General features: G+C 59.0%; 1 protein-coding gene across 6 annotated transcripts in view; it reads right to left on the reverse strand.

Moving 5' to 3' along the window:
- Nucleotides 1–692: 692 nt before the first annotated feature.
- Nucleotides 693–23880, reverse strand: part of EML3 (EMAP like 3) — a 28518-nt gene continuing 5330 nt past the window's right edge. For 2 of the 6 annotated variants that reach the window (XM_053277671.1, XM_053277673.1), the window contains exons 2-24: nucleotides 20980–21165; nucleotides 19480–19564; nucleotides 18277–18774; nucleotides 16628–16735; nucleotides 16342–16370; nucleotides 16034–16069; nucleotides 15256–15379; nucleotides 14142–14291; nucleotides 13684–13753; nucleotides 12310–12420; nucleotides 11754–11849; nucleotides 10856–10990; nucleotides 10587–10725; nucleotides 9710–9861; nucleotides 7543–7668; nucleotides 7337–7468; nucleotides 7100–7167; nucleotides 6453–6541; nucleotides 4847–4941; nucleotides 3414–3501; nucleotides 2139–2237; nucleotides 1673–1803; nucleotides 693–1020 (exon numbers count right to left, since the gene is read on the reverse strand). In XM_053277671.1, coding sequence (XP_053133646.1) covers nucleotides 835–1020; nucleotides 1673–1803; nucleotides 2139–2237; nucleotides 3414–3501; nucleotides 4847–4941; nucleotides 6453–6541; nucleotides 7100–7167; nucleotides 7337–7468; nucleotides 7543–7668; nucleotides 9710–9861; nucleotides 10587–10725; nucleotides 10856–10990; nucleotides 11754–11849; nucleotides 12310–12420; nucleotides 13684–13753; nucleotides 14142–14291; nucleotides 15256–15379; nucleotides 16034–16069; nucleotides 16342–16370; nucleotides 16628–16735; nucleotides 18277–18774; nucleotides 19480–19564; nucleotides 20980–21165 — 2933 coding nt within the window. In that variant the 3' untranslated portion in view covers nucleotides 693–834. Of the gene's footprint in view, nucleotides 1021–1672; nucleotides 1804–2138; nucleotides 2238–3413; nucleotides 3502–4846; nucleotides 4942–6452; nucleotides 6542–7099; nucleotides 7168–7336; nucleotides 7469–7542; nucleotides 7669–9709; nucleotides 9862–10586; nucleotides 10726–10855; nucleotides 10991–11753; nucleotides 11850–12309; nucleotides 12421–13683; nucleotides 13754–14141; nucleotides 14292–15255; nucleotides 15380–16033; nucleotides 16070–16341; nucleotides 16371–16627; nucleotides 16736–18276; nucleotides 18775–18922; nucleotides 18949–19479; nucleotides 19565–20979; nucleotides 21166–23880 lie in introns of those variants that run through there. The other 4 variants (XM_053277672.1, XM_053277674.1, XM_053277676.1 and 1 more) reach the window with 4 other exon arrangements.

Here is a 23880-nt window from a genome sequence, read left to right on the forward strand (position 1 = left end):
CTGGCTAGGTAGGTTAGGCCAAGAGGGAACAGGAGTGGCCCAAGGTCACCTGGAGGCTGGAGCACAGGACTCCTGGCTCCCTCCCAGACCCCATTCCTCTCGCCCCCACTGGCTCATCCGCAACGCTGCCTCCTGGCCTCGACTCCCCCAGGCAAATCCAGCCAAGGACAGGACAGACACAGCCCAGTCGGGTTGCAGCAAAGGTTTATTTCTCGGCGTCTCTCACAGTGTTGAGGCTTTCCCCTTTCCGCTGGCTGTTTGCACGTGGGGCTGGCCTGGGCCAGAGCCACCCCCAACGGCCAGCAAAGGGCACGGCTGCAGCAAGCGGAGCGAGGGAGGGGTGGGCGCTGCTCCGGCTCGCCCACCTTTTCCAGACTAGCAGAGCCCAGCGTCTTCCCGTGCGCAAGAGCACACCAGGCAGGTGAATGGGAGAAATGGGTGGGTGGGGGCCCAGAGAACACCCCCCCCAGCCTCTCCCTCCCGTGCAAGCAGCCCTTCTCTCTGGCGTCTGCCCCGCTGCGGGGGGGGGGGGCAGCAAGGGAGCCCAGCCCCGCCCTCTGCAATCCATGCCAGTTCCTCTGGGCTGAGGCTGCCTGCCGGCCCGGGCCCTCCTCTCGCCCTCCGGTTAATAAAGCAAATCACATTGTTAGCCAAAAGAAGTCAGGTCTGCGGCAGCGCTGGAGGGCAGAAGGGCCTTCCACCCAGCTGTGGGTCCGTCCGCCTGAGAACCGAGCCCCAGGAAACGGGGGGGGGAGGGGTTGGAGAGGCCACCGGCCCTCTCCCCAAAGTGTGCCCCCCCCCCACTGTGCTGGTGCGCAGGGCTTGCCTTTGGCCTCAGGTGCTGACCCCGGCATCCTGGGAGGAGGCGGAAGAGAGGGAGCGGCTGCGGCTGCCGCCCACCACGCGCCACTGGAAGATGCTGGCGTCCTTGCCCCCCATGGAGACCAGGTGGCCGTCGTCGTGGGTGAAGCGCACGTTGGTGACGTGGCTGCCGTGTCCCCCGTAGAGGTGGCTCGGGGCCTACGAGAGACAGGAGAGGCGGGGCCGGTCTGGAAGAGGTGCCACGCGGCGGGGCACGCAGAAGGTCCCCGCCCCAGTCCTCGGAAGCACCCGCCACCCCCACCCACCCCCGAGGAGGGAGGGCTGGGGGGAAAGCGGCCATCGACGGGGTCCGGCCCTTGGTCCAGCCTGACTGGCCGCCGCTCTCCAAGGTTTCCGGCTGAGGGGTCCTGAGCTACGGCCTCGTCGGCACTTGGACAAGGCTGCCAGCAACCTCCGCGGCGTCCTCCTCCCACCCCAACAGTCGAGCCCTCGTGGGTATTAGAAACATGCACAAGAATGGCGCAGGGCAAAAGGGCTGAAAGCAGAGGGCAGCAGACCTATTGCTGGCGGAGGGCAGGCAGGGCAGACCCACCCCCCAAAGTTTTATTTGGGCCCCCAAAAAATCCTTTACAAACCCCTGATGAATGGTGAACTGCTAGATGGTCACGCAACGGAGAGAAGCAAAAGTGGCCGACCCTGGGCCGCCAGCGTTTTGGGAAGCCCGCTCCCCCTCGGCCACAAGCTCTTGGGCCAGCTGTGGGCCTGGTGGGCAGTGCCCCCTGGGGACATGGGGATGGAGTGAGGCCTGCCTCCCCCTCCCTGCCCACGGCCACGCCTCGCTCCTTCCCACCTTGGGCTTGGCGCAAGGGTACTGGAAGAGGTGCACCTTGCAGAAGTCGTCGGCCACCGCCACCACCCGCTCGTTGTGGGAGCGGCAAAGGGCGTTGATGTCGGTTCCGTCTGACCCGTCTGGCCACACTCCTGCGGGCAGCAGTGGGGGGAGTGGGTGAGGCAAGGGCAGATTAAGCTCTGTGCCACCCATAGCCCAGAAGGCTTTTGCCACCCTTTCCCCTTTAAGCAAAAGCGGGGGGGGCTTTCTCCTTGCCCACTCCAACCTTGATGCTGCCGTCCCACAGAGAGGGACGGCAAAATGGGCTGCTCCCCAAATTTTGCCACCATAGGCAAACGCCTCCTCTGCCTCTCCATTAATCCAGCACTGAGCAGAAGGCAGCAGGGCTGGAATCCCAGCCGCTGAACCTCCGCGAGCAGCAAGGCCAGGATGCGAGGCTGCTCCCTGGCCTCGCTCAGAAACTCACCGAAGACGTGGAAGCCCAGGACGCAGGTGTACGAGGCCCACTCGCGGTCTTTGCTCTCAAAGCGATTCCTCTGCAGCCGGCAGCCTCCTGCCACATCCCCTGCAAGAAAGACCCCCCCACAGACACAAAGCAACCATGATGCCACCGAGCACAGGGACATAGGAAGCTGCCCTAGACTGAGTCAGACCCTTGGTCCTTCTAGCTCAGTATTGTCTGCCCAGACTGGCAGCGGCTTCTCCAAGGTTGCAGGCAGGAAGCTCTCTCAGCCCTCTCTTGGAGATGCTGCCAGGGAGGAAACTTGGGACCTAGATGCTCTTCCCAGACTGGCTCCCTCCCCTGAGGGGAATCTCTGACAGTGCTGCTCACACTTCTAGTCTCCCATTCAGATGCAACCAGGGTGGACCCTGCTTAGCTAAGGGGACAAGTCATGCTGGCTGCCACAAGACCAGCTCTCTTCCCACAGCGAGAGAGCGAGCGAGCAAGCCAGCGTGCACAGACTGCACAAGGGAAGGGCCGGATGGACCACCCACCTTCCGTTTCTCAGCCACCCCGGGGGCCCCTCCCAGGTGCCCCTGCCTTTGTCCTGAGGAAGGAGATTCTCCGTCCTGTGCAAGCAGCCATCCCGGATGGTGCTGGCAGAGGATCGAGGAGCTGCCACCACAATGGTGCTAAATGTTGGCCATGGGGGCCATCTCAGGGGGCTCATCGGGCCTTGGGGCAACGTCGGCCCTCCTGGAGGCCATCTCAGAAGTGCTCTTCCTCCAGCTTTCTCTGTGTGGGGACCACCCCCCTCCCGCATCCCTCCACCCACACCACTTTGGTGCAGCTGCCGTCGTTTTTGCACGGAGGAAAGGGCCGGGTTCAGGGCCTCAAAGGACAACTGGTTCTCCTCTTTGGAGGAGGACGTTCCTGCCCGTTTTCATTCCCATTCCTCCGACATCCTCACTAAAATTTTGTAGGAGTCTTTGTGTTTTTAAAACTTCGAAGAGCTTTTAAGAGACCACGGCAAACTTGGCCCAAGGCTCAGTCAGGACGAGAAAAGCCTAGCGCCACACTGGGGGTCCTGCCAGGCAATCTCCCCTTTCCCATCTCTAGGGACTTGGTCAAAAATCCCTCTGAGCATCCCTCCCCCCGGAAGCACTGGCCACGCCAGCTGACTCCTGGGTGCTTTGAGTGGATCACGCCGGGCCTGTCGCCTTGGGGCAGCGGAGAGGCAACCACGGGACCTGCCTCCTCATAGCCAGCAGCGCCACCCCGGCTTATGCCAGGACTCACAGTATAGGATTTCGTAGTCCCCTGAATTGGACATGATGAACTTCCCATCCTTGGACCAGTCCAGATGGGTGATGAAACTGGAGTGTCCCTGTTGGGGGTGGAAGGAAGGAAGGAAGGAGAGAGTCGTCGGGAGGAGGACCCTAATTTATTTGTGCATTTATTTCTTTAAAACATTTGTATACCACCCAAAACACAAGTCTCTCAGGTTAGGGTTACAACAATACAATAAAAAGGTTAAAACATTACAACCATTTAACATTTAAAACAACGTTCGAACTATTAAGAACCACCAAACTATTTCCTGATCCCAAGGGGAGAAGGAAGGATTCCCAGCCTCAGGTCCCAGAGGCTGGACTACAACTCCTGACATCCCTAGGCGGGCATGCTGAGAATTGTAGTCCAACCATATCGAAAGGTTGAGTCCCGGGGAAAAGGATCTCAGGATCTGCCCCCATTCTCATGTACCCACCCCTTGACTCCATTCAAGGACCACAGCAGAATCACCCCCACACAACAGAGTTTGCCCCTTTTATCTCTGCACAAGTCACTGTTGTAGTAGGCTGACCTCCTTTCAGTCGAGAGAAACCCCTGTAACCGCCAGTCACGCAGAAACACAGCGGAACGTGGTCCTTGACAGGTGATGAGACTCTACAGTGTACACACTTGAAAAACAACCACCCTTTTCGATAGGGAGCCAAAGCAAACCGGACCCTGAAGCCAGTTCAGGAAAATGTTCTCAGCACCCTCGAACTGACCCCTTCCCCAAACCGAAACTCTCTGGATTGCTCCACAAACGGGCACGGGCACCACACCCCTGCACCCCGAAAGTGGTGCCTGGTTCAAAGCAAGCCATTCAGTAGGAGGCTTGCAGTCTTAATTTATTTTTGCATGTATATGTATGTCCTGCTCTTCCCCCAAGGAGCCCAGAGGGGCGGACGTGGTTGTGGCTGTCCTCCCAACAGCCCTGTGAGGTGGGTCAGGTTGAGAGAGAAGCGCCTGGCTCAGAGTCACCCAGTGAGTTTCATGGCCGAATTGGGAATTTTAACTTAGGTCACTTGTCCAACACTCTAACCACTGTGCCACATGGTCTGTATTCTTAGCCACAACTACCGTTTTATTTCCCTGTTGTGTGTGTATTTCTCCTGCTGTGTGTATTTTGTTCATAACAGTGTTTAAAAGGTTAAAATAAAAACACATTTTACTTTTTGTGCATAAACCACAAACATTTCTGTCTGAACCAAAGAGTAACCAAAAAAGCTGAACTAGAACAAAGTTGTGATGGTTCTGCTCCCCGTTTCTCAGTGAAGGAGGAACAATTGCCTCCCATTTTGATTCAGGAACAGTAGGCCTTAACATTCAGAAGCCTGATTACCTGACAACCACCCTGCAAGGTAGGTCCCTCCCCACAAGACGAGCCTCCTTTCTGTGCTCACCGTGCAGCGGCCAAAACGGGTGTATTTGTGCTCACTCTCAACGCTGTAGATATAGATGAAGTTGTCGTGGGACCCAATAGCCAAGAATTCCCCATCTGGCAAGAAGAAAGAGAGTGTGGATAAGAGAGAGAGAGAGAGAGAGAGAGAGAGAGAGAGAGATTGACCTCCAAGGTCCCTTCCCGTCCTAGTATTAAGAACATAAGGTCAGCCCAGCTGGATCAGACACAAGGCCCATCTAGTCCAGCATCCTGTTTCCCACAGTAGTCCACCAGATGCCTCTGAAAAGCTCACAGGCAAGACCAGACAGCATGCCCTCTCTCCTGCTGTTGCTCCCCTGCAACTGGGATTCAGAGGCATCCTGCCTCTGAGACTGGAGGTGGCCTAAAGCCCTCAGACTAGCAGCCACTGATAGACCTGCCCTCCATGGATTTATCTAAACTCCTTAAAGCTATCCAGGCTGTTGGCTGTCACCACATCTTGTGGCAGAGAATTCCATAGGTTAATTATCTATTTAGTATTCAATTTATATACCGCTTATCATTAAAATAATCTCAAAGTGGTTTGCAAAATAATTAAAACAACGCATAATTAAAATATAAAGGTGCAGAGGATCTCAAAAATTAAAATGCATAATGCAAAAGTACAAATAATATAAATATTAAAATAATCTATTCAAAAACCCATAAATACTACTACTACTACTACTAATAATAATAATAATAATAATAATAATGCACCACAAAGCAGCAGCAGTAAAAAAGACAATACTCTCATTCAAAAGTCTGAGTGAAGAGCCACGACTTTACTTTCCCCCTAAAAACTGTCAAGGAGACGGAGGAGTGGATTTCAGCCGGAAGAGCATTCCAAAGCCTGGGGGCCATGACGGAGAAGGCCCTGCCCCGCATGCTCAACAACCGAGCCTCCCTCACCGTCAACACACAGAGCAGAGCACCCTCTGATGATCTGGTCAAGCGGGCAGGAACCTTTGGGAGCAGGCGGCCCTTCAGGTATCCAGGGCCCAAACTATTTCAATTATGCGTTGTGTGAAATAGTACTTCCTTTTGTCAGTCCTAAACTTCTTGGCCATCAGTTCCAGGAATTAGTAAAACATTCCTGACTGAAATTGCTTCTTCGGCCTCATGAAGAAGCAGGCCCTCCTCTGTTAGAGAGCAAAGAGGCCCCTTTTCATAGTGGTGATTCCCTTATATTTCGCAGGGGGAGAGCAACTGGCCCTATCCAGCCCCAGCACAGCATCCCTCCAGTGGCTGTCGCCGGTGTCTATCTTATTTATTATTACTATTATTTAAACATTGTGAGCCCTTTTGGGACAGGAACATCTCTCGTGTTTTCTTTTATTTTCCCCTTGTAAGCCTCTTTGAGAACTTTTGTTGTTGGGAAGGGGAACATATATATTTGCTGCCACAGCAGTCAAGGTCTGCCAACAGGGACTGGGGTGGACTGGAAGACCTCTAAGGCCCCTTCGCCGTTCTCCGATTCCAGCCACAGCAATAAATAAGCTGGTGAACAGAGAACTTGTCTTCATGCTGCTCTGCATGGTTGTGCTAGAAGAAGTCTATTCACAACAACGCCTCCTCCTTAAACCCACCTGGTGAATAGCGCACCACGGACAGCTGCTCGTTCCCATCCACGCAGCCGGACACAACCTGCCGCGTCTCCGTATCCAGCACCACCCAGCTGCAAGGAGAGAGATCTTCAGCGGCCGGTGACCCAAGAACAGCCCTCGCCAGACACTAGCGGGGTGCTCCGCTGCTGCCGCCGCTTCTCCGGCCGTTCACTGACATTTAACGGGGTGGTGACTCTTTTCCCACCTGCATGCCAGGGCGGGGTGGAGAGAGAAAACTCCTCCTGTGGGTTTCTGCTCGCCCTGCCGCTGCTCCAGGCCAGGAAAGCCGCAGCCCTGGGGCCCTAGCCCAGTGGCTCTGCTTGCAGGAGGTTCCCGGGTTCCCTCCCTGGTGGCGGCAGCAGCATCTCCAGGAAGGGCTGGGACTCGAGGGACCCCTGAGCCACAACCCTGGCAGAGCCCTGCTTCCCGTCTGGGCAGACCAGGAGTGCCCAATGAGGGGGAGCTGTCGTTCAGCAACATCGGGGAGTCCCGCAGGTTGGGAAGCTGCATTTATCTCTCATTTGTTTGTCTCACAGATTTCTATAGCGCCCCTAGAAACTGGCGTCTCTCTAGGGCCATCCCGAGCGAGAGGGACCCAAACTCTCTGACTCGGGAGGGGGAGGAGTTACCGTCCGGAACTGAGCCCCACGGTGACCACTTTCCCGCTGGGATGGAAGTCGGCACAGAGCCCGGTCTCCTGGGGGACGAAGGGAGAGAGGGACCACCTTAGCCGCCTCCTGTTCAGTGCGGGTACTCAGTGGGTCCGGCCACGGCAGTGCCCCGCTCCCAGGGGAGGGCCCGGCAGCAACCCCATGCCTTGGCAGTGCCCGGCACTCCTGCTCCTCCCTCCCTCGCAGGGGCGATACCTCCAGCGTGGTGCTCCAAGCCAGTGTGTGCTGCCCGCCATCCCACATGCAGAGCTGCCTGTCGTAGCCACAGGTGACAAAGAGATCCCGCGAAGGGTGCGTGCCCAGCCCCCAGAGCTCGTCCGTGTGCCCCTGCAAAGGAACAGAGTCAGCGGCAGCCGGAGGAGATAGAGCGGTCGGGGAGGGGAGGTGGGGGCCCCGCTTACCTGGATGATCGGCTGGAAGCCCCCCAGGAAAGTGCCCCGCAGAAGAGCGTTGCGCGTGGTCCCCACGAGGAGCTCCCCGCCGTCGCTCTCCGCTATGGTGCGCACAGCACCAAACTGCTCCGGGATCTGGCGAGGAGGCAAGGAGCAGGCTGTGAGCAGGGCTGCAGTCTCGCACCCATGTCTGAGTCGGACTGACTGATTAAAATTTGCAAGCTGGATACAGGTGTTAAAATATATATTCTTAATGCAAACCCTCGTGAGAAGGGCAAGCACCTTTCTCAGAAAAAGAACTCCATCTGGTGCAAAAGAGGTACTCCCTGCTTGAAGGAGCATTCCCTGTTATCTCGCACCCGGGAGGAAATGCCTCTTCTTAAAATTATGCCTTTGGAAGAGGCATTTCCTCTTCAAAAGAGCATTCCCTGTGCAAAAGAGGCATTCCCTCCATTCCATTATTTCTCTTCCAGGAGGGAATGCCTCTTCTGAAATTATGACAAAACACAAAAGAACCCAGATGTGTATATCTAATGTATAAAAATATACTATTTAGAATTACAGTACCTAGAACATACTTATAATGAGGTGTATTAAAAATTGTTAATTCAGAATTGAAACCAGTATCACCACAAAGCAAACAGCGGAAATATGTATACTCCACAGTTCCACCAACAGCAAGTCCATGCCTAAGATATAATCAGAAATCCTGGTATCAGTCCATCCCATGAAGAATCCAGCGGTGCATTCCTGTTGTAAATTCTGAAGTTGAAGTCCCAACGCCAAACTAACTGCTGTCTTGATGAATTGCCAGATGAGATGCGTTTCAGCCACAGTGAGGCCTCCTCCAGTGGTGTTGCTTCAAAATACAGGCTATGTTGGTACTACCTTCATTGTGTCCACCAGATCAAGTGATCCTTGTGTCCACCAGTGATCCTTGTAGCAGAAGTAACATTCTGATGCATCTAGAGAGCTACGCCACAGAGCATAAGAATCTTTCTAGCTATTAGTGGAACTGTGGGCTATACAGGAGTTCCACTTTGTACTTTGTGGCGATACTGCTTTTATTCTTGAATTAACAATTTGTTATTACTGTACACTTTATCATATTATGAGTAAGTTATAGGTATTGTAGTTCTAAGTAATATATGTTTATACATTAGATATACACATTTGGGTTCTTTTGTGTTTTGTCTTAGTATATGTGAACCCAGTCACAGGTCTTTTTTCTCACCTGAAATTATGCCCTCTGTAGAGGCATTCCCTCCTGTGCAAAAGAGGCATTCCCCCCTCCCCACATTCCCTGTAATCTCTCCTTTGGGAGGAAATGCCTTTTCTGAGACAGTGGCCTTCTTCATATAGTCATCTGAATCCAGGTTGAAAGTGGGTTATGGTGGTTTATGACCCGAGATGACCCTCGGCACAGGTCCACACGATCACTTGGGTGCCGGTCACCCGTGTCCAACCTAGACTTGCGGGAGGGTGTGAAGCAGGCCAGAGGCGCCCCACCCCAAGGCAGAACTGGGAGAGGCAGCTTCCTCTGACACCCCGGGAAAGCCAGTCATCTCTTCCACAGCTTCCGCAGCGGGTGGGAGGCACAGCCTGTCCAAGGACAACCTCCTCCGCTCTGTGGGGACTGCAGCTGCGACTCCTCAACACAGCTGAGCCACAAAGCTCTACTTCATCCAGCCACAGATCGAAGGGCAAGCAAGGGGTCCATGAGACGCAGCGGCTCCAGCCCAGGAGGGAGAGCCAGAATCCGCAGAGCGGCTAATCTAGCAGGGCGATCATCCAAGAGGAAGCCCCATGTGCTACCTGCTAGATAACGCTTTGTGGCATTGTTTCCTGAGCTCACAGACGTCAGCTTCCGGGATTAACGTCCAGGCAATCCAGCCTGCCAGTTGTGGGTCGGGCTGGATACAGCAAGGAGGAGGAGGAGGAGTGTGGGTCCGCATCTCCGGGCGGGTGCCAGGGCCACACCTGGAGGGCGAGCTCTTTCTGCCCCCCACCATGCCCCGCCGAAACCCCCATAGTTGTGGCGGGAGCACAAGGAGGCACCGCAAGCCCGCCTGGCCTGTTTCCGCCTTGGGATGGTTTTAATGAGAAGCCGTTTATAAATTCAGCAATCAATAAAAAACAAACACGCTGCAAGCCGCAGTCCGGGCACCGCCTGTACCTCCGCCTCCTGCAGCAGGTTGAGGCCGGGACACCACCGGGCCAGGCGCCGGTCTTTGCCGCCCCCACTGAGGACTGAGCGGTCCCGGCAGAGGCAGAGGGAGAAGATGCTGCCTTCGTGGGCCCGCGTCTGCTTGCTGATCTGATAGGTCTCTGCAAGGGGAAGGAGAGGGGGAGAGTTCAGCCCCCCTGCACCCAACGTCTGGGCCCTTTCTCCCTCTGAGATACAGCAGGGAGAGGGGATTGGTGCCCCCTTTGCCTCCCTCACGGCAGCGCAGACACCGCCGCCATTTCAGCCCCCATGAACACAGGGGGAACGAGACCCAGCCAGACCCTGCTGGCCCGCCTCATTGGGTGCTGCCTGCTCTGACCGGCAGCAGCGCTCCACTCTCAGGCCCTTTCCAGTCCCGCCGACCAGAATCTGGCTTGGCAGCTGCAGTACATGTGGAAAGGGGGGGGGGGAATCCGCTCTGGGGAGAGCCCCTGCCTGCTTGCATGCAGGTGGTCCCAGATTCCCTCCCTGGCAGCATCTCCAAGCTGGGCCTGAGAGAGACTCCTGCCTGCAACCTTGGAGAAGCCGCTGCCAGTCTGTGAAGACAATGCTGAGCCCAGATAGACCAAGTGCCTGACTCGGTATTCGGCAGCTTCCTCCATTCCTCCTTTGCTGAAGGCTTCCAAACAGAGGCTGGCCAGCCGGCCGGCAGGGATGTTGTAGCCATTCCCTGCACCAAGTAGGAGGCGGGACTAGAAGACTTGGGGGGTCCCTTCCAGCTCTGAAATCCTGCATCCGAACAGCAGGTTGGACGAGAGGAGGACCTCGGGGGCCCCTCCCCGCTCGATGGTGCTACAGAGCCCCCTCCCCCCGCCGCACGCCATACCTTTCGCCCCCTTGCCCAGAGTGCGGATGTCAGCGGCCACCCGGGCCCAGGTCAGGATGTTGCCCTCCGAGTCGCCGGTGAGAACGTCTCCGTTGGTGTCGAAGACGAAGCACTGGATGAACTTGGGCTTCTTGTATTTCTAGGAATGCCGGGGAGGGGGGGGGCGCCGTCAGCCTCCCACCTCACGGAAAGAGCAGGGGCCGGGGGGGGGCGGTTGGGCGGTCTTGCCTCCCGGCCGGGGCTCCTCAGCCTCCTCCCTGCCCCCTCACCCCAAAGATGCCCTGCTTCTTGGTGAGGCTGTTTCCACTCCAGGTCCAGAAGTAGACGTGAGATTTCCCGCTGGTGATGATGTTGCTGCTGTCTTGGGGGCTGAACTCCACCGTCAGGACAGACTCGTTGGTGCTCTGGGAGGGGAAGGGTTCGAGCGTGAGAGCAGCCCCTGCTGCTGGATCGGGGCCCAGGGAGGCCCATCCAGACCAGCCTCCTGCTTCCCACGGTGGCCCACCAGATGGCAGGAGCTGAGCCGTGATCCCCCTCACAGCGATCCCCAGAGGTTGTGGACTGCAAATCCCAGAATCCCCAGCAGCAACAGCTTTTGCTTGGGGAATATGGGAGTCGTAGTCAGCCACCTCTGGGGCAGGCCTTCTCTTCTGCAGCTACGCCTGGGACGGGAGGCGGGATCTTCTGCTTGCAAAGGAGGGGCTCTCCCACTGAGCTACAGTGCCCCCTCCCCAAGAAGAGAGCTAGGGAGACAGGGAGCTGCCTTCTACCGAGCCCAGCCACTGGTCCCTCTCGCTCAGTACTGCCTACACTGGCTGGCAGCAGCTCTCCAGGGTGTCAGGCAGGAGTCTCTCCCAGCCCAACTGGGAGATGCTGCCGCCAGGGTCTGAACCAGGGAGCACAGATGCTCTTCCGGTCCCCATCCCATCCCTAAAGGGGAATCTTCTCTAGCAGTCCGTGCCCAACACAGTCACCCATTCAAATGCAACCCAGGGCAGACCCTGCTTAGCAAGCCGCAAGACCAGCCCTTCCAGGGGTCACTGCGCGGACGTTTAACCCAACCCAGCTCTCAGACGCCTTCCCAGCTGGCCTCTCCCCCTGCAGGCGTGGTCTCCCCACTCCTCCTCCCCCCCCCCACAGCCCAGCTTGAGGGTCCTCGGGGCTCACCTTGACTTCGGCCTGCTTGAGACCGCGGGACCAGTCCCAGACGGACAACATGTGCTCGTTGGATTCGTCCACCACGCACAGGAACATGCCTTCATCCTGCAGGGGCGGCAGACAGAGGGGTGTGTGTGTGGGGGGGGTGTTGTGGGGGGCCCGTCTCCGGCAGGGGGCACCTGGCATCGGTGGCATCCACCGAGCACCCTGCGGGGCTTTGCACCGGGCCCAGGACCCGACGCTCTGAGCGGCTTGGAAGCCAACTCCAAGAGGCAAGAAGCTTCCTCGTGCTCCTCCTCGGGAATCCAGGGCCCCACAAGCACTGATGAGAGATGTGGGGAGAGGCACCCAAAGGAGTGAGGTGCATTTTAGGGGCAGGGCAAGCGTGGCCCCCAAAGGCTCTCACCCGCAATGCCGAGCCCAGGGGAAACTGCGCTTTCCATCCATCTATTTATCCTGGTTGCCGAGACCCTGTTGTTGTTGTGGACCGTGCAAAGCCACTCTGGGGGTCCCCGGCTACTCTGGCTTTCCTAGGCGAGGGGAGGGGAGGGGAGGCAGCACTTACGGCCGTGGAGAAGGCCAGGGAGCCCACCCCTCTCTCAAAGCTGCCCAGCCCGATCTGCTGCAGCGTGAGAAGCGTCGAGGAGTCCCAGATGTGCACAAAGGGCTGCAGAGGCTGCAAAAGCGGGGGGAGAGGGAGGGAGGGAGGGAGGAAAAGAGGGAGCAGGTCAGCAACCTGGAGGCTCCGATGCTGAAGGGACTCATTGCAGAAAACTCCCCCCGCCCGCCCCGCCAGCAGAACACCACCACCACCACTTTGTTCAACAAGCTTTCGCAGCGTGACTCCCTGGGAGCCGGACGGGTCTCCCATCAGAGACCTGGGGATGGACCCTCCGCTGCCTGCCTGGGAGTGGCCACCTTTCCTTTCCTTCGGCCTACCTAGTCGCTGGCCATCCCGTGCCTTGTTTTTAAACAGGGAAAAGGTGGGACAAAAGACCCGCCAAATAAGTAACTCAAAGCATCCTGTAAGACGCTTCGGGGGCTGCTATGCCAAAGCAGGGGGCAAAAATAAATAGTGATGACACATTGCAGTGAATCGACACAAGACTTCCTAAATTTGTCTCTAAACTGTCCCCTTTCGGGGCAAATGTGCTCCTTCCCTTGATGGCGGCTTCACAGCCCCAGAACGGCTGGGCTCACGGTGTGGCCCCTTGCCAAGACCATGGAGAAGAGAGCCGAAGGGAGGAGCTGGCACTTTCCTTGCGCTGTGGTGGAAAGACGGTCCCGGCAGACGCCCCACGAGTGCAGGACTCCACTCGAGAGGAGCCCACCCGATCCGGACAGAAGGGCAGCAGAACTCTTTCTTAAAGCGCATCAGAGCAGACGGGGTCAGGCCAAAAGTCACACAGGAAGCTGCTGAGACCCCGAGTCCGGCCACTGGCCCACGGAGCTCAGCATCATCTACACCAGCGATTCTCAACGTGTGGGTCCCCAGATGTTCTTGGACTTCAACTCCCATAATCCCCAGCCCTAGTGGCCTTTGGTTGGGAATTATGGGAAGTGAAGTCCAAGAACATCTGGAGACCCACACATTGAGAATCCCTGATCTACACTGACTGGCAGCAGCGCTCCAAGGTTTCAGGCCAGCATTTCTCCCAGCCCTCCCTGGAGATGCTGCTACCGCCAGGGATGGAGCCCGGGACCTGCTGCAGGCCAAACAGAGGTTCTGGCATAGAGTGGTGGCCCCGTCCCCTCAGGGGAACATCTTCTCACAGTGCTCACACTAAGTCACCCGGCCAAATGCCAACCAGGGTGGACCCTGCTTAGCAAAGGGGAGGATCCATGCTTGCCGCCACAAGGCCAGCTCCCCCCCCCCCAAAGTTCCCAGCGCCTAAATGGGTGGCCGGAACCAAGTCCCAGCGGCTCAGAGTGGCCTTACCTTTCCGTCTTTGTCCACACCAGCCATCTGCCCCGAGGCCACGCGGACGCCATCGGGATGCACGGCGAGGCTGAGGGAGACACAAACGGGAGCGTGATTGCGCAGGACCCTTCCCTGGGACTCCTCAGTGAACTCCCAGTCAGATCTGCTTGCTTGGCTCCGCCGGGGAGCAGGGCGCTTTACAAAGAGGGAGAAGAGAGGTCCCTGTCCCGAAGAGCTTACAGTTCAGATAACAGACATGGGGCAAGTGGGAGCAGGGATATGCTGGAAGGGACGGGTGATGAGTGGTTTTGCCAGTGGAGGGCCGAGTGGCAGCAGAGCACTCAGACCCACAGGCTGGCGTGGGCCTCCCCCCAGTCACGGGAAGAGGCGTCACCTGTGGGTCTGTGTCTGTTCCGAGCGCGGGGTCTGCCTGGGGGGAGCCGGGGGAGAGGCCCAGAGGCCCGCAGCGCACTCACCAGCGCACGCAGTCCGTGTGGCGCAGGTAGTGGCGCTGGGTGCGCTGCTGCACGTGGTAGAGCACGACCACGCAGGCGATGAAGTAGACCAGCTCTCCCGACAGCAAGACGTAGAGGTTGGAGCGGCAATCCCGCCCCCGGTAGCCGTAACTGCAGCCTCTGTCAAGGAGCGCGCGACAATGCGTGGCCTGCTGACCTCCCCGCCAGGGGCAGCAGCAGTGGGGGCTGCCGGGACCTGTTTCCGACGCCAAACAAATGTTTCTCCCGACACGGTGTGGGGTGGTGGTTGTTTTTAATCGTCTCTCTTTTCCGAGGAATGAGTTTTCACTTGACTGCCTGGGAGAGAGGCCATCCTGCAAGAGGCAGTTCATCTCCCCCAGGAAGTCAGCTGAAGCTATTCCTCGAAAACGTCATGCTGTATTGACCTGAATCCAAGACTAGAAGCCCCCCCCCACACACACACAGCCACATACAAGTTTTTTTGGTGTTAGGAATTGGGGGGCTCATCTTAAATCCAGAGCCCTCTTCCGTCGGGGTGAATACAGGTATAACCTGTATTTAACTTCTGTTTTTCAAGGGCGCCGTCTTAAATCCAGAATCCTCTCCCATCGGCTTTACTAGGTAAATACGGTATGATTGAGACGCATCGGAATAGATATTTATTTGGCAGCTGCTCTCGGGTTGCTTTTGAGGCCCTCTCAGCTCCCTCTATTTGGCTTCATTGTCTGTTTCCGGCACCCTACATCAATGGGGATCCGGCAGGGCACGTTTAGTTTACGTGGAGGAAGCAAAACAAACAAACAACAAGCAGCCTGGCAATGCTACGCGCTGTATACATATCCTTGCCTGCTCAGAAGACACCTTTGCAAACATACCCGTCCATTCTTAGAAAACAGAAAATTTTCCGTGGAAAAACATAGCTGCGGAAAAGTTTCGGGAAGTTTTTTTTGCCCCACCTCAGTGGCGACGCCGTGACAGGGCCCTCCAGCATTAAGGCATTTAATTAGTAGACTGCTTCGCCTGGGTGATTAATTGGCGGGGGGGGGGCAGCTGTGCTTTGAGGTCTGGGGAGCAAAGGAGGGAGGGAGGCTCCCACCCCACCCCGGAAGGATACACCCAGTCCAGCTGCAGCTTCTCAGCCGGCAGCTCCATGCGCAGATCTGTGTAGTTGGAGAAAGTGGAAGGGATGTACATGGTGATGGGCCTGCCGCGCAGGAACATCTTGGTGGAAACGCCTTCTGGAGAGATGGAGAGACAAGAGCGGGCTTGAGAACCCACCGCAGGAGGACACAGACGCCGCCACCCACCCTGCTCCAGCGTGGAGCGTGGTCAGGCCAGATTCTGCCAGACCCTCCGGCCTCCCGTCTCTCAGCCTGCAGAACTTATCTGGGCAGCAAGAGAGGTAGGAAGCTGCCTCCTACGGAGTCAGGCCCTGGGTCCATCTAGGGCTGGACTCTCTGCACCAACAGGCAGCAACCCTCCAGGGTTCCGGGCTCAGGGGTCTTCCCCCCGCCTTCCTGTCTGCATGCCCAGCAGAGGCTCTGCCACTGCGCTAGTCCTCCCCCGTGAGAAATACCTCTCCATATGGGGTGGGGGGAGATAGAGGTCTGCCAGCAAGCCGTGCTTCTCCGCACCTGCGGCCGCCTCCCTCTGGCTCTCCACGCAGGCAGGCAAGCTCTGGACCGGGGAGAGCCAGAGGGCAATGTGACGGCTGGCCACATCCCCTGTTCACCCCGCTCACACACTGGCCATCCATGGAGGCCACCTTGAAGGCCTGGCGTGCCTGCAGCAGGAGGCCTGCTGCGCTCCTCAAGGGCCCCCTGTGGCACCCACACACACCCACACACACACACACCCCGGGCACCTCTGTGCCTCTGCTTGGAGAGCCTCACCCTGGTTATACGTCCCACGGCGCGTGCTGCCTGGCCCTGCACAGAGAGAAGGGGGGCGTGAGGGATGCCGGAGGCCCCTGGCTGAAGCCACGCAGGGCTGGGCTGGCCCGAAGCCTCCCCGGAGGAACACCGACTCCTCTGTCGCTGGGCCACGCCAGGCCCACAAGGTGGGGCAGCTCCTCTCCGCAGGAAGGGAGGCGGCAGCCCCCCATCTCCCCCTCCAGGGAGGGAGCACCTCCCAGACGCTTCTCCGGAGCTGGCCAGCCCCCCCCAGGGCCCCCTTGCCCCCCCCGGCTCCTGGAGCTCACCTGGGCTCAGGGTGGGCTCCTTGGTCCGGCTGCAAAGACAAAACAGAGGGTGGAAGGAAGGAAGGAAGGAAGGAGGCAGCCAGGCCCGTCTGCTGCCCAAAGCCCCGCGCGAGCTGCTGGGGGAGGGGTTGGCACACCAAGAGGTCCGGGTTCAGCCTCGGCGTAGCACAGTCCCCCGGAGCATGTGCAGAGTGGATCCCCGCCTCCCCCACGGCACCAGCTCAACCAGCTCCCCACTTGTGTCCCCCAGCAGGACAGCTGCAGCCCTCTCATGGGGGAGACTCACTTCTCGAGGCTGCTAGAGCGGTTGAAGATGTTGGCGGTGGAGGCGGCTTTCTTGGAGAGGCGCTGCTTGGTCTTGGGGGGCTTGTCGGAGGAGCTGTTCCTCCGCAGTCTGGGAAGGAGAGAGAGAGGAATGGGGCAGTGGCGGGGCGGGGGGGGCATGGAGACAGTCCAGAGTCACGGCTCTGGCTTGGTCAAGGACCCTGTTCACACACACACACACACACACACACACACACACACACAGAGCCCAATCCATGTTTTGAAAAAAGGGTTCCCTGCCCCTTGATCCCTTGGCTGGCCCCCTCCCTGTTTGAATTTCATTCTGGCAGGCCTCCCACTAAGGCGACACACACTTCTCTGCTCCTGCCTTGTGTTAAGGATTTGCCTGTTCCTGCATACTTTAGTTTGGGTAAAAACAGGTGTGATGGACTGAGTTAGTCAGTTACAAAGATCAAAAAAGAACAAGGCATCTAGACTAATATTTCAATCCACGAGCTTTTGCGGGTTATAAGCCACTTCCTCCGATGCAGGGTGCAAGCAAAAATAGTGTTTGACTGTATTTTAAAAGGAGTTTGGTTGTCAACCGCCATGCATTAAAAAAAAAAAAAAGAATGGCAGCACAGAAATATTGCAAAGAAATGAATCATGCCTTATCCTGGCTGCCTCCCAAACTGGAGTTTCTGGGTGCAAAATTAAAGTGAGGTGCCTCCCCCCCCCCCTCTTGTTTTCGTTTAAGTGCCTATGCTTAACTCCAGGTTGCCAGCAAAGGGGCCAGAGGACGGCCCGTCCATGCTGGCAGTCCCAAGATGTGGGTGAGGTCAGTGAGAAGGAGGACCTCTCGGCTACGGGCCGGGCTGTGCCCACCAATGCTCCTGGTGGCAACCCCCTCACCACCACCACCACATTCCCTGGGAACGCAGCAGGAGGCTGTGCTGATGGAGGAGGGGCCGCCAGCCCCAGCCGGAGAGGCTTTGTGCTGCCCGGCGGCTGGCTGGCCTTTGCCCGCCGTGTGCGTGGGCCGGACGCTGCCCACAGCTGCAAATAGAGGCTTGGTTTTACCAAACCCTCAATTCAGCCAAGAAAGGGGCGGGGGACGGAAGGGGCCAGAAGGGGACTCCGAGGGGGGCGGGGGCCACTGGTCAGTGAAGGGAGGGGCGCCCCAGGCCCCGCCAGAGCCTCAGTCTTCTCCCAGTCTTGGGGAAACCACCCAACTGGCATCACCCCCCCCCACCTGCTCTGACAGACCGGACTGGAGAGAGAAGCCAGTCCAGCGCCAAGAAATCTCCGCTGCTGCCAGCCTCCCGAGAGGCATCAACCCCAGACATTTTGGGGAGGGGGCCGCGCTCAGGGGCAGAGCCTCTGCTTGGCCTGCAGAAGGTCCCAGAAAGACGGCTGCCTGACACCCCGAGGGGCAGGGCTGCTGCCAGCCAGTGCAGGCAAAACCAAGCCAATCCCGGAGACCCCCCCCACCACCGAGGAGAATCCCCAGAGACCCAGGAGAGCCACTCCTGCCTCTCTCATGGGTGGGCAGGGATACCGTTTCCCACGCCTGTGCCTGGCTGGGGGCACCACTGGCAAAAGCGCCGGAGTCCTGGCCCTGCCACCCCCCTCCCGGCCCCGGCCCCCCCGCCTGCCCCCCAGCAGACTCACAGCTCTTTGCGGCTGGCCATCAAGGCCTGGGCGGCTGGCACTGGAGAGGCAGGGGCGCTGCTGTTGCTGCTCCCTTCCCACGGCGGCTCAGGGGAGGGCGTCTCCAAGGGCTGGCCCTGCCCCGCCCGGGCCCCGTCTTCCGGGGGAGGCTCCCCCATCTCTCCAGCCCCAGGAAGAGGGCCCTCCTGAGCGCCCTGCGCCTCCGAGGCGGAGCCCGGCTCCCCTCCCTCCGCCAACGGGTGCCGGAGGAGTTCTGGGCAGCCTCTGCTCGCTGGGGCCCCCCCGCAGTTGGGCTCCCCAGGGCCAGACGCTCCCCTGAGAGCCGGGGGCCCCTCCTCGGCCTGCTCCAGCTCCCCATTGCTCAGCCGGGGGCTCCGTTTCGACGCCAGCACGGGGGGCGCCTCGGTCTGGGTCCCCACGCTGGCCCGGGCCCTCTGGGGCCTCGCCAGTGGGGCCTCGGGCTCCTCACGGCCTCCCGATGGCGGGGCGGTGGGTGGACTGCAAACCAAAGCAGAGAATCAGTTGGGGGGGGGTGTCTGGGTCTTCGCTTCCCTAGTCCTTGCAAACAGCTGAAAGCAAAAGCCACCCCGCCACACCCCCCCCCCAAAAAAGCAAAACCAAGCAGTCAGGAGGGAGCTGCACAAACCTGTTCGGAGGCTCTTTTCTGGGCCTCCGAACAGGTTCGAACACCTGGCGGTTGGGCCGGTTCGAAGGCGGGGGACGGAACAGCTTTAAGGGTGGGGGAGGATGCCCTTAAAACTCCCCCCCCCCGGTCTCTGTCAAACCGGTCTGGCGGGGCGGCAGTGTACCTCCTTGCCACCCCGTCCTCTGCTCGGACCAGAAGCAACCCCGCGCATGCGCACATCAGCCTGGGTTACTTCCGGTCCGAGGAGAGGATGGGGCGGCAGGGAGGTAGACTGCCGCCCTGCCAGACTGGTTTGACAGAGAGCGCCACCAGGGGAAATGCGGTGGTGCTGGTGGGAGACGTGGCTATTCCTCTTTTTTAAAGCCACTTAAGCTTGTGGGCATACCACCTCATCCTGTGGCAGTGAGTTCCACACGTTTGTCATGCATCGCATGAAGAACTCCTTTCTTTTTGTCTGTCCTGACGCTATTGCCAGTCAGCTACTTAGGGGTCCCTGACGGGAGCCGGCCCCCCGAAGTGCCATCTTGTGCCCGGGCCCAGGGACCCTTGACAAGTACCTGGAATTGCTGGCGAGGGGAGGAGGAAGGGTCCAGAGGGCGCCATTGCCCGTGATCCCCCTGGCCTCTGGAACGCTGGCGTTGGCTGCCGAGAAGCAAAGAGGTCAGTGAAACAACGCCCTCGCCCCACTTAGCGCCCCTCTGGCTTCTTCACGAAGCCCTTTGCAGGCTGGAGCCCAGACAGGGTCTCTCTTGAACTTCCACCAGAAGAGACAGGAGGACACGGGGATTGCTGTTCACACAGCCACACTGCCAGGGGGGCGCTGTTTAGAGAGGCTGCGGGGGTGGGGGGTGGGGGGGGCAACTCCCCGTCCTGTGTCTGACAGTAGCTATTATCTCTGGCCAGCTGAGGGGGTCCTGGGGGCCATCTCGTCCAGCCCTCTGCTCCAAGCCAGAGTCTGCTGCCGCCTCCCTGACAGACCCTGTCCCTGTCCATCCCCTGTCTGAAAGCCTCAAGAGAAGGAGAGCCCAGCACTCCATGAGGCAGACAGTTCCGCTGTCCCACAGCTTTTGCACTCAGGGAACCGCCCCCCCCCCCCGTCTACTCTAGCCCAAGTCTGCTTCCTTCACCCCGTCAGCCCATCATGGTCCTAGGCCTGGCCATGCGCCCCGTGGAGCAGACTCTGGTCTAGTTGTGCCTGGAGATGATGGGCGTTGTAGTTCAGCCCGAGTGCCAAGGGTGCCCGTCCCTGCTCTGGTCCCGGTGGCTGGGCTCCAGAGTGCACAGTAAGTGTGGCCCTACGTGTTTGGGGCTCAGTGGAGGGGGGGTTCTCTTGCTCCTGCTGCAGGTGTGGAATACGGCAGGAAAAGGCATCGCCATTCTTGCCCACGTCTCCAGCGGCAAATGGCCCCCCCCCCCCGGGGCTTGCATAGACATCATAAGGGCATAAGAGCAGCCTGGCTGCTGGATCAGGCCCAAGGAGGCCCATCCGGCCCTGCACCCTGTTTCCCACAGGGGCCCACTAGATGCCTCTGGGGAGCCCACAGGCCAGAGGGGAGGGCAGCCCCCCCCCCCGTTGCTCCCTTGCAGCTGAGATCGGAGGCCTCTTGCTTCGGAGGCTGGGGGTGGCCTGTAGCCACCAGCCTAGGAGCCATGGATAGACCTCTCCTCCATGAATTTATCTAAGCCAGTCCTGCTCAATTTTGCCCCCCCCCCTGCGGTTTTGGGACTACAACTCCCATCATCCCCAGCCCCAGTGGCCAATAGCCAGGGATTACGGGAGTTGTAGGCCAACATCTGCAGGAGGGCCAAAGTTGAGCAGCCCTGACCGAAGCCCTTCCTAAAGCCATCCTGGTTGGTAGCTGTCCTCTCGTCTTGAGGCAGAGAATTCCACAGGTTGGCGATGCGCTGTGTGCGACCCCTCCAGTTTCCTGGGAGGACCCCGGTTCTCGCCTTGGGGGAGAGAGGGAGAGCAATGCCTCTCTGCCCACCCTGCACAACCGCAGACACCTTGACCTGCCACGCCACGCCACGCCACGCGCCTCCGCCAGGGGCCTCACCTCCCAGCAGCTGCTGCTTCAGGAGAGGAATCTGCTGGTCGTAGAGGCTGAGTCTCCGCAGGGCGTCTGCCAAGGCCGCCTTCACCAGGGTCAGCTCCTCCTCCTGGCTGCGCAGCCGGGAATCCAAGGTAGCCAGCCAGTCCGGGGGCTGGTGGGGGGCGCTGCTGCCCCCCAAGAGGCTCTTGCCTGGCAAAGAGGAAGCACCCAGGGGGCCAGGGTGAGCAGGCGGCCATTCCCCAGGGACTCCCCCTCCTTTCGGTACAGGGGGGGCTGCTGCTCTCTAGCCAAAGCAATGGACAGGGGCAGTCACAGAGTGAAACAAACCATGAAGAGGGGAAAGGGAAATCCCACCCTGACGACAAAACCAAAAAAAATGCAAATAATGATGACCAAACGCTGAAAAGATAAACAAACACTAGAAATGTATATCCAAAAAGAATAAGTCAGTAACAAATGATCCATAACATTAATGAACAATATACAAAATGCCTTCTCACCGTGCAGAATATATAAACAAAAGCATGTGCAATAACAGTCAAAAGTTAAGGAAGGAGGTGTAACTGAGCCAGGCAAAAACTGGACTGCAGGATGAAATAGGCAAGCCTTGCCGTCTCAACTCGGGGTGGGGTGGGGGCATGAGGGAGGGTGACCCGCTGCCCTCCACTACGCAAGGCCTCTCCCCGGGGCGCTCCAGCCCCCATCTCCTCGCATCCACCCAGAGAACCAACACGCAGGCAAGCCATCAGGTCCCACTCCAGACTGCAGGCTGCCTGGGGCAGGGACCTCTTTCCACCAGTGTGCAGAGCAAGCACGGTGGGTGGGGCCGGGGCGGGACGGAAAGCATCTGGGCGTCCAGCCAGGACCAAGCTTGCCCACCGCCACGGCCCTTTCGCCCGGCCACCACAGGGGCCCCGGCTGCTGCCTTGAGCTCACTGCTTGCAGGAGGCTATCAGGCGCCCTGAAGGCAGGCCCTGCTGGATCAGGCCCAGGGCCCCTCCAGTCCAGCAGCCCGCCAGCCAGATGCCTCAGGGAAGCCCCTCAGGTGGGGGAAGGGGGGGCAACCATCCCCTCCCTTGCTGCTGCCCCCTAGCGCCTACCCACCCCCGCCCCGATCCTGAGGGAAACGGACAGCTCTCCAGGGCAGCAGCCATCAGTGGCCCCGTCCGCCATGATTTCCCCTCCTCCTTTCAACCCGGCTGGATTGGCAGCCCTCACCACCTCCAGGGGCAGCGAACTCCAAAGTCTGACTACGCGTTGCTGTGTCGAGAAAGATCCCCTTCCGTCTGCCCTGAATCCCCCAGCATTTCGCTTCAACAGATGACCCTGGGTTCTAACACTAGGGGAGAGAAAGAAACTCTCCCCACACTTGACCCACACCACTTGTCTGTCACATGTTCCCCCTTACCCGCCCTCATCCAGTTTGGCTCATACAGGCAGGCGAGGAGGGTGCTTGTGGGCTGCATCCTCAGCCCTCTCACCATCAACTGCTGCTGAGCGCTGAGGAGTTCTGTGTAACTGCAAAGCCTTGTGTGCCTACTACAGCAAGAGGAATTGCGGGGGGGGGGGGTTCTTGGTTGTTGCTTGCTTTCCCCTCCCAAAAAATCCGTCACAATGGTCAAGGCTGACTATAATGCACCCAGTAGGGATGGAGGTGACATTCCCCCATCTAGGCCCGTCCTGGTGGGGCTTGGTTCGAGCCAGGTCCTCTGGCCTCATCCTGCAGGCACGGAGCCCAGCTCTTGCTTCACGCCCGGACTGCCTTGTTTGTGCTGGCTGCAGAGGAAGGTGGCCGTTGGGAGGAAATGCCGCCCGGCCCCCCGCCCCGCTTCAGACATTCCTGACACCACGGCCGGCCGCAGAGCACAGCCCCCTCCCCGCTGAAGAGCCCAGCCACAAAGTCCCGGTTGCTGGGAGGGCCGGACGGAGTGTGTGTGTATGTGCGGGGGGGGGGGAGAAGCCAAGGTGAAGTCAAACACCTGGGGAGCCCCAGAGGTGAACCCCGCAGTGAAAAGGTAGGTCTCCCCTCCCCCCCCCGCAACGCTTGCTGAGGCGGTTCTGAATCTACGCCAGCCCTTGTGAGGATGGAGCCGGCCAGAGGGCCCAGAGGCGTTCACACAAGACACCCAGAGCACAGCGTGGCATCTGCTGTCTGGGAACTGCTCTAGGAGCTCCCTAGGGCAGAGCTTCGGGGAAGACCCTCCCCTGCGTGGCAGAGGAGTCCGAGCCCCAGATGGAGTCGGGGGACCTGCGTGCAGATCCACAGCCCCACTCATTGGCCTTGGGGGAGGCATTCTCCTTCAGCCTCCGGCGCCTACCTCACAAGGACGTTGTGAAGCGTGACCCGAATGTTACATGGGAGGGATAGGCAGGAAGACATGTGTGCCCCTGCCCCCCGCTGAGCACCTGGGAAGAAGAGCCATCAGCATCAGTAAGCAGCAGAGGGAAATCCTCTCCCGGCCCTGTCCTCGGGCTGAGAAGGTGGTCTGCTTCTAAAGCGAAGTAGACTTGGGTGGCTGGGTGGGCCATGCAAGGACTCCACCTCTTGGGGGGAAGGACCTAAACATAGCGAGCATCGGCCTTGCATGCGGAGGGTCCCCGGTTCAGTCCCTGGCAGCATCTCCAGGCAGGCCTGGGAAAGACCTCTGAGCCTGCAACCCCGCAGGGCCGAGCCGCTGCCAGTCAGGGTAGGTAGTACTGAGCTGGACGGGCCCAGGGTCTGACTCTGCAGGAGGCCGCTCCCTCTGCTCCTTATGAAGAAGAGACAGACAAGTGCTGGCACCGCAGGGAGAGAGAGCCCCGTCATAGGGAAGGGACCAGAGGAGGCGGGAGCGGAGTCAGTGGGGCGGGTCCCCCTTCACGGTCTTGCCACCTGCAGCCGAGGAGACCCACCGCTCCCCTGGC

Source organism: Hemicordylus capensis, chromosome 14, assembly GCF_027244095.1.
Source record: "Hemicordylus capensis ecotype Gifberg chromosome 14, rHemCap1.1.pri, whole genome shotgun sequence".
NCBI lineage: Eukaryota > Metazoa > Chordata > Lepidosauria > Squamata > Cordylidae > Hemicordylus > Hemicordylus capensis.